Raw genomic sequence first — 14,137 nt, forward strand, 5'->3', positions numbered from 1 at the left:
TATATATATATACACGCACACACATACACACATAGAGTAAATGAAAGGCACACGTTGTAATACTGCACATGGACACATGTAAATACTCCACATGTATGACTGAGAATTGATGGTTATTTTTTGGTTTACTTGAGCAGTGTGCTATAGTTTGTTCACTTTCATCCGACCGCTTAAAAAATCATAGCTCATTGAGGAATTTACACATACCCACAAAACTTTGCATCGCACTTCTGCAGGCCACCGACCAAACAAAAGAAAATTTTTTTCAAAGAGTTTTGACCCGGTAATAAAAAAAGTGTTTCTCTTTGGGCCCTATATTAAAATCTGCTCTTTGGATGCGTACACAGGATCACTAAAAAATGACATAACAGTAGTCTTGCCTACAAATTGTGACCACGACGCCGCCCTGCCCCCACATTTCAGTGTAAGCTTATAGATTTCATCCCCCGGCTGTCTAGACTTCTTCGCGTGCTCCACTTGAGTCTCTAAATACTCACCCCGTCTCTTGAGTCGTGTTTCTTGGGCGATCGTTAAAAAGTGGTGTCGAGGAAAATATGTCGACTTTTAAATGTCCTAGGTATATGCTATAAGTCCCCTATTATTATTTTTTTTGAACTGTTCTAGGCTTACATCGAATAAAAACGTGTCGGAACCTTAGATTGCAGTGGCATTTATGAATAAGCTTTTAGATTCTGTTGGTCGCTGAACTTTCAGAACCGTACGCAAAGACACAGAGATTAAACAGAGCGATTTGTTTCTATTCCGTTTTAACCGCGGTGGGATGAAAGTGAACGAGCTAGGCCCTATAACATCTCCCGACTCTCACGGAGAGCGATTGGAGACCCAGTTTCCTCTTACCTTGTGTTGTCTCCACACAATGAAAATGTTTCTTATCACCGTGTCATTGTGTTGAAATAGAAGGAAAATCAAACCTGTTCTGCTTATCTTTTTTTTTTCAGATGGACACTGGGAAGGCGGAGCAGGATATTCCCAGGAATCAGGATTCCACGTCGGAGTGAAGTACCGTTGGGGTAGACGCTAAAAGGCTGCAACACTCGCCATTGACTTTCAAGGATATGACCAGATATTCTAAATTCTAAATAAACCAAATGCAACTTCCGTCAATTTTTCAAGTGTTGACTTTGATTTAAGGAAAGTCTTTGAAGACAAAAATCTTTAATTATACATAAAAAATGGTCTTTCCTTTTGACTGTATCGTTTAGAAAATTGCAAAAGAAAATGAAAGTAACTCGTTTTTACTGCACTGTTGGTAAAAAAAGATAATGATGTAGCAGCGAAGAAATATCAGCATTATGGCATTGATTATTCCACGGTGTCGTCCCTTCAGTCGTTTATGAAAAAATATCTTTTAAAGTTTCAACCATGTATCTCTGTCTTCTTCCACATTGTCCTTTCTCCTTGCAGTGTTGTGTTTTATATAACAAATGCACCATCTACACCCGCGCTGCAGATACAACCGCCTTCTATAGAGGGATGACATACACTTACTTTTACTTTACCTTTGTACTATTTCCTTCCTCTGGTATCCTTAGGATGTCGAGGGGAAGTGCTTGGTGTGTAGCGTCTGTGATAGAAATATATTTATGTTATGTTGTTCCAGGCAATGACTGGTTCTAGGACCTTTTAAACCCCATCTGGCCAGGTATTTCTTGGTCTTCCTCTTGATTTGAAGCCAGATTCTCGGGTTTTGTAAGCTCGAGCCTGTAGTTGTTTCCAGGATATTTTGGTTAGATGTTCAAACTATTTAACTTTTTGACCCTCTATGAATTTTCTTACTGGTGTGTTCCAGTTTGTATACGAATGGTTTCGCTTCTTATGCGGTCTCTTCTGGTGACGTTGATGGTTTCGCGGAGACACCTCATTTTGCATGCATTGATGTTTCTTTCTTGTGTCTTGTTTAGAGACCATGTTTGGCACTGGTATGTTAATGTTGGTATGAAGATGCTATTGATTGCATACGCGATTGCTTAAATGCATTATCCCCACATCTTTTCCCTTCTTCTTCTTTTACTCCCACTTGTAGGCCAGTAAATGCTCTTCGGCTCAGTGGTGAAATAGCTTACTCTATGCCTTACACACGGACGGCTTGATATTGATTATTATTATGGAGGAAGTTGGTTTTTTCCCATATAACTCTTTCTTTTTGCCTTTTTGCTGGAAGGCCCCATTCCATTGATTTCGGATGTGCCCTGGCAACGACAACAACGGTGATAGCGATGATGATGATGATGTTGATGATGATGATGATGTTGATGATGTTGATGATGATGATGATGATGATGATGATGATGATGATGATGATGATGATGATGATCCTCGAACATGATATGATGAGCTGGTTCAAACTTCTCCAGAGGCGTCTCAGGTTTTTTAAAAGGCTGATGACAGGAGGACGGTGGACGAAGTTCAAACTTCTTTAAATAACTTGTCCGTGTAAAATGTTGCCTTACGTTCACACCATACCTTGCAAATTAATCTTATGATAACACATTCACACCGTTCATCAAGAAAGAACAATTATTCATACTTTTATTACTTTTATTAAATTGGATATAGACAGCGATATTAATTACTCATTAATTTAATTAATAGAGCAAAGAGAACTCAACAGAATGCACGAAAATCGGGTATGTTCGCATGGCATCAGAAGAGTAGGATGTCAACGTCTCATAAGGCACAGAACAGTGGATCACTATTGGAGTTTTTAACCGATAGCCCGAAAAAAGAAAAAAAAAGTTGAAAAAAAAGTGAGTCAGAGAACTGTGCGTTCAAAGGGTGGGCGGTTTCCTTTAATGGTAAAATCGGTGTCTTTGTGAAAAATTATTGTCCTCACAGACAATCATCTCTACTTTCATCCCCTGACTTTTTTGGTGCCCTATTTCATTTCGCGAAACCATGAATGATAAATTCATAGCGTTTGTGTAGGTAGGGCCAAGGAAAAGAACGACTTCATGTCACGTCATGATAATATATTATAATGAGGCTAACAGGCGAATCGTGTCATTAAAAGTAGATCTAAAGGAAGTAAAAGTGGAAATCTGAATATGGCGTGCAACTGCAAAGGAAACCGTTGATTTGTCGGCGGAAAAATTATTGTACAAGATCGGGATATTTTCTGAATCTGCACGTTTTGAAGATTTTCAGAGATATACTATTTGATTTGGCCTTTTCCATTACGAAAGGAAAAAACCCTACAAACAAACAAACATTTAAAATACTTACTACGTGTGATCCTGACTTCTTGTTTTCCCTTTTTCTTTCCCCTGTCCAGTCTGTTACCTTTCCAAAGACATTATATGTTGGGTGTGGGGACAAAATGAGTTATTTCTCGCAATCCATAAATCGATAAATTGGCCAAAAATTGACACTAATGTCAAATTTGTACATTTTCTACTGATGCCATTTTTTAAAACTATAACATTCCTTCTTTTATTTCATTCTTACAAAACTTCACCTATAAGTGTGATGTATCTATTTCCATCAGGCTTGAAGCCGAGAAGTAACTCATTTTGTCAGCACGCTTCACATATGATGCTCTTGGTCTTTTAATTTCTGTTCCATGGAGAGTGCGAGGGTTTGTTGATGAGCGAACGTATTACGTAATGTTGCCAAACTCGAGGACAGGATGAGGATATGAAAGTATCAAAATGATTATAATATTTATAGATAATTTTCTCGTAGAACATTGTGTTGGAAATTGTTTAGGTTTTGAAAAATGAGCCCCCTTCTAAAAAGACTTTTTTTTAAAATATCCTGATTTGCATTTCGAACTATTCTTTTTATATATCTGTGGCCAGAAACCGATTCTTTGTTTCCTTACTTGTACCTTACTTTAGATCGATGTGGCTTATCGTTGGTTTTCTTCAGAGCACCACACGTCATCTCAAAGTCTATAGTTTCATCAGAGGCATTCAACATTTTCTGCTCATCCTGTAAGTAGAAAACAAAAAAGGGAGTCTGACGACTTGTGACCAAAACGATAGAGTCACGCATTTAAAATGTATGTTTTGTAAAAGCTGAATTCTATGCGTCCTGTGATAAAAGCTACTATACAATGACTTTAGCGAGGTATGTAGGGTAGGTACTAAAAAAACAACAACTTTTGAGTCAATGCATGTACTGTCTCGAAAGAAATATCACCCTGAGCCCTGACGCAGATAGTGCAAATGTAGAAAAAAAGGACACGTATCTCGCCTTTTAGCATAATAATTTATCATATAAAACCCATGCAATGAAAAGTTTCTGCTGAGTTGGACTGAATTTCTATGGACATTATTGTTTAGTATGTCGTAATAATAGTAATAATAATAAATAGCATTTGTATAGCGCATGTCCCGACTCGAAAGCAAGCTTTGTGCGCTTTTCACTATAATATTATTACCCCAGCAGACATAGAATACTCAGAAACATTCTTAACCAGTGCAAGCAGCTGTTTAAGCGCTCAAACGCTAACAAATTGACAAGATCTTTCACATTCTATAGCTGGGTACCCATTCTCACCTGGGGAATATTCGGGTAAAGTGCCTTTCCCAAGGACACAACGTGGGGCCCGGGGCTCGAATCCCTGAACCCGCAACCTCACGGTTACGAGTCCGGTAACCTAACCACTATGCCACCGACGCAGCAAATCTCACAATGGAATATAGTACATTCGTACTGAGGTAACTATAAGAACACAACTTTTACTTTTTTTTTTTAAAGCGATTTTAATTATTTTCTTTCGTTCACCTGACCTCAGTTTTCGTGTTCTATCTTTTCACACACATAATGGAGTATACTTAAATCATAAAGTTGTTCAAAAGCGTCACTCGTCTATTATGTACCAACGAATCGAACAATCATCATGGAATTACTCGATTTTAACCAATTTTCCCTCTTATTTTGTCAGGCCTGGCCATAATCCAGCTAGGCGTGACAACATGATTCTGAAAATTGCTTCGAATGAAGCATAATGCAAAGATGTGCACGGTCTGTAGGCCTACTGTTTGTTCACATTGTTTTGCAGATGACGTACCGGTAATCAAACTTTAACAGAGGCTTCTCGTGTTTACGCCAATTATCTGTAATTCACAAAAGCCATGTTTTCTGTGGTGAAATAGAGGAACTGACATAGATATCATTACGGTAGAAAAAGAGACAATATTTTGTTATGACTAGTGACGCCGAAAGTGTATTGCATTTTATGCTAAGAATACTGCTACATGCCATCCAAAATTGATTTGTCAGAGCAGGAAGTACTAGAAGGTCTTACCTAATTGTGATCTGTCTGCTGTTTTTGTCTGCATGAATCTGGGTTGTTTTTGTTTCTCCTCGGGTCCCAATGACCTTAATTATGTCGCAGCGCATCTCTTTACTGAAAAAAATACCCCTCGTTGTCTCCGCTACAGGCATTCTGCATGTACATCTTGGCAAATGGCTGTTGATATGACATTAGAGACATTAGAGTGAACAACCGTATATCCATACATTGTGAATGGCCTCCTCTTGAATTTCAAGATAGGTAATAAAAAAAAACCCCACTACAGATTTTTAAAAAAAAAAAGAAATGAATCCCAGTGATCCATTATCCCCGATTTAATAAACGAATGCGACGAACATGCATTATAATAATCTCGATGTTACAAACTACCAGCACTATACTGAGGAAACAGACCAATGTTGTTTTCTTGCATACAAAGGTAACGAAAATAATGTTTTCCTTCACAGAAATGGGATAGTTCAAAGTATCTAACACACGAATGAAAAAAAAATTGCCGATGAAAACTATGGCCATATTATACTACTAGCGAAGTATGGAACACAAAGCATCAAAAGGATCACAGCTAGATAGATTGATAAATAGATAGATAGATAGATAGATAGATAGATAGATAGATAGATAGATAGATAGATAGATAGATAGATAGATAGATAGATAGATGAACGGAGAGTGTTGCTTATTAATAAGTCATAGACTACTGCCCCTTGTAAACGGGACAACGTTTGGACACTTGATGCTTACGTTGGTTTGTAATTTCGGCATAAGGCTCAAGTAGTCAAAGCCACCTCCCTGTAACAATTAGTTTTGCCCAGGGGTTCTTTCTTCCGTTACGCACATATCTATCCAAAGGTATTGTCCCTGAGTCTATCCTTCTGCGACATGTAGCTTAAAGTTATTGTCCTAACCTTCTCTTTTTTAAGAGCACAGAATGTGTAACATCCTGATGAAAAAGTTCAGAGAAAAGAAGAAAGACAAATACATTTCATAATAAAGTTATTGCTTGTACCCATTTGTCAGATTATTCTAAAGATGTTCATCGGTTATCACGCCATACAAACTGTTATTTACTTTGAAATTTCATTGATACCGTGGGAGAGCCAAGATTTTCAAACGCTTTAATTAATTGGCTCATTCGTAAAATTAAGTCTTTAGAGGAGAAGAAGGTGTCTGTGTGTTATCAAGGTGAGTCAGTCAGGTGTGCACGCCCAGCCTCATTTAGTAATCTGATCCAATCATACTCGATCTATCCTTTCCTAAGCAATCAGAGAAATATATACACTACCTTAATGAAATCCACCGGCAAAATTTACATTATCGTATGGTTCAAAGCTCCTACCATCATAGTGGACTTGTGTTCGAGCTAGTACTTCCGATTATATCATCCATCTTTTAAGAAATACCCGGAGAGCCTTGGCAAATACCACAAACAACACATTCAAGAACGCCTCGTAAATGATTCGAACAAAGGTCTACTGCATCGTATATAGCTTACCAGTACAACGGCCCAGCTTGAGATGCGCTTGATAAGGAAGTAGCAAATGGTCTAACCATCAAATTTGTGACTTCTGTACATCTCAACTCCTCCTTCTACTCTACCGGAGTTGACTTTCAGCCTCCAGGGCCCCACTTATACATTGACATAATAATAATAATAATAATAATAATAATAATAATAATAATAATAATAATAATAATAATAATAGATAGATAGCATTTCTATAGCGCATATCCCCGCTCAACAGCAGGCTCTATGCGCTTTACACTATATTATTACCCCAGCAGACCATAGAACACTCCGAAACATTCTCAGCTTCCCGGGAAGCATACAGTGCGAGCAGCCGATTAAGCGCTCAAACACTAACAAACTGACAAGATCTTTCGCTGTCTACAGCCGGGTACCCATTCCCACCTGGGTGAAGTGAGGAAAATTCGTGTAAAGTGCCTTTCCCAAGGACACAACGTCGGGCCCTTGACGGGATTCGAACCCACGACCTTACGGTTGCGAGCCTGAGAGCCTAACCACTAGGCCACCGACGCCACGACATAATATAAGATCATCTGCATCCGGTGCCTTGGCGACTGGCGCGGGCGATCATGGACCTCCACTTCACTCTGTCCTGCGTTGCAGCTATGATGTCTGTTGTTCTTGCTGCTCTTAGCCATGTTGTCATCTTGTCCAGTATCTTTTCCTCCTGTCTGTCTCTGCCTCTCTTTCCATCAAACTTGCCGGTTGTTACAGTATTCTCCAAGGCTTCTTTCCGCAGTGTGTGTCCGAAGAAATTTGCCTGTCGCTTTCTTATATTCGTCATAAACTGTCTTCTACATATAAGATATTATACATAATATGTAACTTTGATGCTGGATTTCGTTCTCTCTTTCTTGCTTTCTTTGTTCCTTTCTTTTCTTTGTTTGTTTGTTTGTTTGTGTGTTTGTTTGTTTGTTTCTTTCTTTCCTTCTTTCTTAAACTAAACGTTGACCTATATAATATAATTATTCATTTTCTGTTTGTTTTATAGAAGCTTTCTTGCGTTTCCTAACTGTTCAGTATGCTGTAATTTATTCTTCTGTCTGTCCAACTGACTACCCTATAAACACATCGTGGCTGCTTCACTTCTTTGTCACATAATTTTTTAAACTATCATTTTCAAAAGGAGAGGAATGCTATCGGTTAGTTGGAGCCGTTTAGTTTGAGGGCGCCTTTTCGGTTTGGAGAAACCCATTCTGCCCTTTGTCTGTCTTTAGTACACTATACGCGGTTCGTTTTGACGGAACCAAGATGTTCAGTCTTTGACATTTTCAAAGTAGTTTTTCAATATATGTAATTCCGCTTCATGCCCCACATGACAGCTTTCTGACAACATACTTTTATTTTTCCGGTAGCTTGAGACCATCTCCATATTTTTAAAAATCTACTTTATGTAGAACTCTCTTCGTGCTTTTGGTGCTTTCAGCTAGTGGTGCAGTGTCATCTGTTCTGACGCAAATTTGTGATAATTTTACCAGTTGTTTAGAGTCCATATTTTATTCAATATCAAGCCTTCTCATTACCACGAGAGAATATGTTGCTCCAGATGTTACAAAGGGGAGGCAAGAAGATGCACCTTTGTCCCACTCCTTTCGAGATAGGGTCTATATGAAACATTCACATATTCTTGCTTTTTCCATCTGACAGTTCCCTTTTAGTTTCCTTAAAGTGATGATATAGTGACAAAATGTCTTTAAGAAAGCCCATTGTATAATTTATATCAATAAGTTGCCGGTGGACTACACCGTCAAAGGCTTTTGTATAATGCATTAAGGCAATAAAAGTACTCTTCACGTAATTTTTACTTTATCAAAAATCTCAAGTTGCACATTCCCGTTGTTCCTCTATTTAGCATGCCTTCTGTCTGGCAGTCTGATAGTTCATACTCTACTTTTTCTACCACCCTGTTAAAAAGGAGACACAACTGAGAAAATAAAACTGTTATATTTTCAGATGAAATGCAGTTTTTGTGGGGTTTCCTAGTGGTAAATGGGGTTAAACGAGACGTTCTGATGGACTCCTCCAACCTTCAGACTCATTTGGGCCCTACAAGGGATCAAAGTAGGCTTTCAGACCTGCACAATGATGTGACCTTGTGTATTAAAAACTCACTTACCTTTAGCAACGTATCATTGGTAACCGCTGTGAACCTTAATAACATCATGTATTAACTGACAACTGAGGGGGATTTTTAAAGTAATAAAGTTTTGGCAAGTACATGAGTGGAAGAAGTATTAGCTGAGAAAAGCTCTGTTTCATTTGAAAATCATATTTTTCTTTTAAACTCTCACAAGCACAATCGTTGTTCGGTAGTCAAATCCAATTAAACTGGAGCACAAAAACTCTTAAAATAATCATGCAAAGTCTTAAAGAGATTGGAAGATATATTTTGAGAAGTTATAATGATTCTAACCCCATCCCCCGAAAAAAATTAACTTTTTGGGAAACTCGCGTCCCCCCCCCCCCCCCCCCGAAAAGGGGAAAACAAACCCCACCACCAACAACAACAACACCCCTCTCCGTTTGTCTGGCTTGTCGGTGTTCTTTTGATATAAATGCCGGAACTTAAAGCGTCGCCAAGGAATAATTTTGTGCCAGGGTTAAGAAAATTTAAGTCTTACACTGTTCAGACGTATTTTTACCCCTCTAGTACTCATTATGAACGTTCGGAGCTCACTCTATGTTTTGTCCGTTTAGAGAAGAAAAGAAATTGAAAAATCGAAATTTTAGCACCAACTCGAACTCTTGAGAGTAAATTGAAAGCAGTTGTCTCCTTTTAAGACCTCGATCAGCTGGAAATTTGCCTGTAATTATTGCAATATTTAACAGTTTTGCTAATATGGGGCATGGGGAATTGTTATTGCTTTGAGTCTTTGGGTCATTTAACGATCCTCCAAAGTTTGCAGCATACAGAGTGCATGACTCTCAATCTTCTCCTAGGGGTCTGGCGACTTTTTGTATTTAATCCCTCAGATCACTGCATGAGCGTTACTATATAATGGCAGGTTCTTGCTAAAAAAAATTGATGCAGCTTATACCAAAGCTATACTCTTTTCGGTGTTTAGTTGATTCTTGACGATTGAATTAAGCTTTGTTGAGCCACACCATCTCTGGCTTAGTTAGTGTAGTCCTATCTGGGTTTTTGGCTCTTTATATAACAACAGGAGTTTTTGCGCCCCCATCGACAAAATGTTGATATTTTTGGAAGCAGACTTTCAACCCCACTTGCCAGGGCCAACAATATACCAAAAAGATCGCGATACTCGATAAACATTCTTGCCACTTTGAAATCGATCTCGAGTCTCCTGCGTTCGACAGCAAAGAGTTTAACCGATACACCGCAGACGCCGGTTTGCTGTTTGATTGCAGGCTTGAAGCTGAATATTGTGTTCTCCTGAGTCTCATGTTTCTGTGTGTTCATTATTCATTGCTCACTCATTTCCCAATCAACCGGCGTCTGTGGTGGGGTGCCTAAGCACTTCGCTGTCCCATGTAGGAGACCCGAGTTCAATTCCCAAGTGGGAAGAATGTTTACAAGATATTCAGTCTCTCTGCTGGGATGTTGTATCCTTCTCAGCCCTGGTTGGCTCTGTCAGATAGGATCAGAAACCCGCCTCCTAAATGATCAGAATTGTGTCGACGCCTACATAAAAAAGATTAAAATGTTTTCTTCCAATCAGTTGTTTTTGTTCAAGTTTCTTCGAATTTTCCTTGTTTTTCCTCCTTAGACCAAAATATTCTTATCTTTTGGCTGATTTGCAAGCACACATTTTATACTTGGCTGTTTCATTAACCTCATCATTTATAAATCCATTTGGTTTCTTTCGTACCCTACCGCCCCCCCTCCCCCTTGTACTTTTTAATGCAGCGTAACCACCAAGCTATTTTAATTTCGTTCAAAATTTGGCATAGAAAATGTACATGAATTTGATACTACGTCCGTTCAGGTGAGCAAATCAAATCTCCAAAATATTTCTTCTCGCACAGACAGAGGGACGTCATTACCTAGGAATTAGATGCGCACTTCCTCGTTTTGAAAGTTGCAAATTTGGCTGTTGCAATATTGTTAATGAAGGAAAACCGGCTTTCTCTTAAAAATAACGATCGGAAGCTTCCGTCTTTTACGTGACACTAAAGTAAAGGAGACCTGCCAAAAGATTACGTAACCACTTCCTTATCTACCCCCAAAAAAAACAACAACAACAAACAAACAACACCCCCCCCCCAAAAAAAAACAACACAAAAAAGCAATAACAACAACACAGCAACAAACAAACAAACAAACAAAAAAACAAAACAAAAAAACAGAAACAGAAACAAAACAAAACGTTTCGCTTATGGCTTGAGCAAAGCTCGCAGCATCTTACTGGTAGATGAAGAGACGGTAGCGCTAGAACTATCCCACCAGAAAACTAATCCACTGAAATCAACGTAATGAATGGGTAGCTTTCATTCAAATGGTTTAGCTTCATTTGAAAATCAAAACAGGTAATTTTTTTTTACGTCAAGGTCGACACACTGAGCAATAGGTATCTTGAGAAAGACAGTCTATACCACATTCAGATAAGTCCCATAGACGTGGAAACGTGCTTTCTGTCATCAAAATGATAAAGGGCCTACTTTGAGAGAATTACCCCCCCCCCCCCCTTTCAAGAAAAAAACAACGAAACAAAAGATTTTTTAAAAATTGAACCAGAAAACAACAAAAATTAACACCCACACGCACATCCCTGAAGCCGAGGTTCAAATTTTCTATTGGGGGAAAATGTTTTCACTCATATGTTCTTGTGTGGCATTTGCATTTCAATTGGTTTACCGACTCACGATATAAATCTAGTGCACTTAGAAACCATTAAGGCTACTTATTGATGCAATCTTCGTGACTATTATATCCAAAAGATCACCGATATAGGAAATCTATTAAAACAGTTCGCAATTTCAATTTCCCCATTTTCTGTCTTTATAAGGAACAGGTATAGGTACTGACACACACTATTAAGCTGCTGAAGTTCATAATTATCTTTGAATAACCTCTCTTGCAGTTGCTTACATCTTTTCAGAAGTCCAACAGATCGCCCGGGGAGCGTCTTGTATAGACTTAGCCATTTCATTCTCTCTAAGTAAAAGGGCAGATACATTTAACATCCAGAAAGAAGCAGAACGCCCCCCATTTACTATAATCACGAGTTTTATCATTTCGGAGGTCCAACAGAGCGCACGAGATCAATATTTTGTGTGCGCTTAGCCATTTTGCTCCCTTTAAGTAAACGCGCAGATACATTTCCACCCATTTCCTATAATCACACTTTCCATTTAAGACAGAACAAAGTAAAGGAAGGCCTCAGCAAGCCAACTGAACTTTACCCAACAAATTGATATTTAACTTGGCACCTTGCCTTCTTCACTCAAGCGCAAAAACGAAAAGTGACAATCTCTCACAACGCTGGTCCATTTATACCTCAATTTGTTTTCTACGGCCCTGACTCGCAGCTTCACACTACTTTCAAAACAACTTGAATGTACTTGGTATCCAGTCTTTAAAAAAAAAGTCTTTATTGTTTTTTGCCTTTGAGTCCTGGCATCTTCTCACAAGTATTTAAGTACTGGCTGATTCAGCTATGTAGAAGTTCCTTACTCACTCAAGCGTTCTTGCAAGGTTTTTTTTTCGCGAGGGTTATAAAACTTTGTCCCTTTCGACCACTTACTAGGTGCCATTGATGAAATAACGAGTTACTTATGCTAACATGTATTTCATTAACGCTGACTTAAGCTTTAAAACAAATCTACATGTATATTGATAGTATACCATTCTGACACCGACAGAGTGTTTTTGGCTGGACTGACCCTTTTATATAAAGACTATTTTGTCCTCAATCCCATTACATTATCTTTTTATGAAAAACTTGTTCTCATGTTCTGTACTGTATTTTGCCTCCCCTAACAAACAAGAAGTTACAATATAATATAAGCAAAACAAAACAAGCGGTGTGCTTTTGACAGATAGACAAGGAGCATTTTCTTCAGCTACAATGTGATCTGATGGCAGCATCAAATATGCTCTCGTATAATACGAATACCCTAGTAGTTTATGCCCCAAGCTTGATGACTGCCAAAATGTTATAAAAAATAAAACACGTAGCATACAGCATGCAAGGTCCTTCAGTAGAATCTTAATGGAACCATCATGGAGGAACCATCAGGACAAACATTACAATATTTATTTCATGAAGGAGGAATCCACATGAGAACTGTCAGCTTTACAAAATATACTCCGCAGGGCTCCAATCACGTGCAATGCATTTCTGTGTTCTGAACAAAAATGTTGCGTCGTGTTCTCAAACCGCTGCAGTATAATAGTAAGTAGCTCTTACAATCATAAACTCCTCGTCTCGATTGCGGAGTTCCTGGGGGGGATTCTTTCACTAGAGATTTGGTCTTTGAGATTACGCCTTAGAAGAAAAGGCAAATGGCTTCTAATCTTTGAGGTGCCCAGGGTACTCTGTTAAGTGATTGAAGACACGATCCCAAAAATGTCCCTTCAGTTTAAGAACGTTTTCTGTGTGAAGGGTTGCCCCTTCCTGAATAAACTGTTGCTGACCTATTTCATCATAAACGCAGAACCCTCCACACGACGTGGGGAACTCTATGCCACCACTTTCCAAAGAGGAAATTTACTCGGTAATCCGATCCGTAAGTTTTGCATAGCAGTATGTCAAAATATTTTTTGTGAAATACTTAAAGTTTCAAAGAGATCCCCGTGCTAGAAGCATTGTATGAAGAATACAACCCCGGGGGTACAAAATGACCCTAGGGCGTACGGACTGAAAAAAATCCTCTCACTTGCTAGGATTTGGAGCCAAATCCATTGAGGCTTGAACCTCCTATGTGGACTTGATTTACTTTTTTTTTTACGCCAAAGACCGTCTATGGGTTACTCCAAGACATGGCTGATGCAGCAGTGCTCGTCTGACTAGTTCAAAGTTGTTATAGACTATGGCTTCCGAACAATAGAACATTCTTTTAAAATATGGTGCAGATCCGTGAGAAGATGGGCGGTTTATTAATTGTTTTCTTGCGGTCATCAAGTTTAGGACATAAGGTAATATCTATTGGCAGTAAAATTACGTACTGATAATGTCAAAGTATTTTGCTTATACTGACAGAGCATTTTAATAACAACGTAAGAGCTTTTGTAGTCACTTTTAAATTCTATTTTTCTGTCCTCGTTATCATCCCGACAATATCTATCTATGTATCTATCTATTACTTCCATTTGTTAACTTTGTTAGAGGAGCGTTTCTTACAGACAAATTTTCTTTTTATCACCCCCC

At 38.6% G+C, this 14,137-nt stretch overlaps 1 protein-coding gene across 2 annotated transcripts in view; it reads left to right on the plus strand.

Moving 5' to 3' along the window:
* Positions 1-1,120, plus strand: part of LOC101860765 — a 10,167-nt gene extending 9,047 nt beyond the window's left edge. For both annotated transcript variants that reach the window (XM_005106143.1, XM_005106144.1), the window contains one exon: positions 960-1,120. In XM_005106143.1, coding sequence (XP_005106200.1) covers positions 960-1,042 — 83 coding nt within the window. In that variant the 3' untranslated portion in view covers positions 1,043-1,120. The remainder of the gene's footprint in view (positions 1-959) is intronic.
* The last annotated feature ends 13,017 nt before the right edge of the window (positions 1,121-14,137 follow it).

Source organism: Aplysia californica, unplaced genomic scaffold, assembly GCF_000002075.1.
Source record: "Aplysia californica isolate F4 #8 unplaced genomic scaffold, AplCal3.0 scaffold00516, whole genome shotgun sequence".
In the NCBI taxonomy this organism is placed as follows: domain Eukaryota; kingdom Metazoa; phylum Mollusca; class Gastropoda; order Aplysiida; family Aplysiidae; genus Aplysia; species Aplysia californica.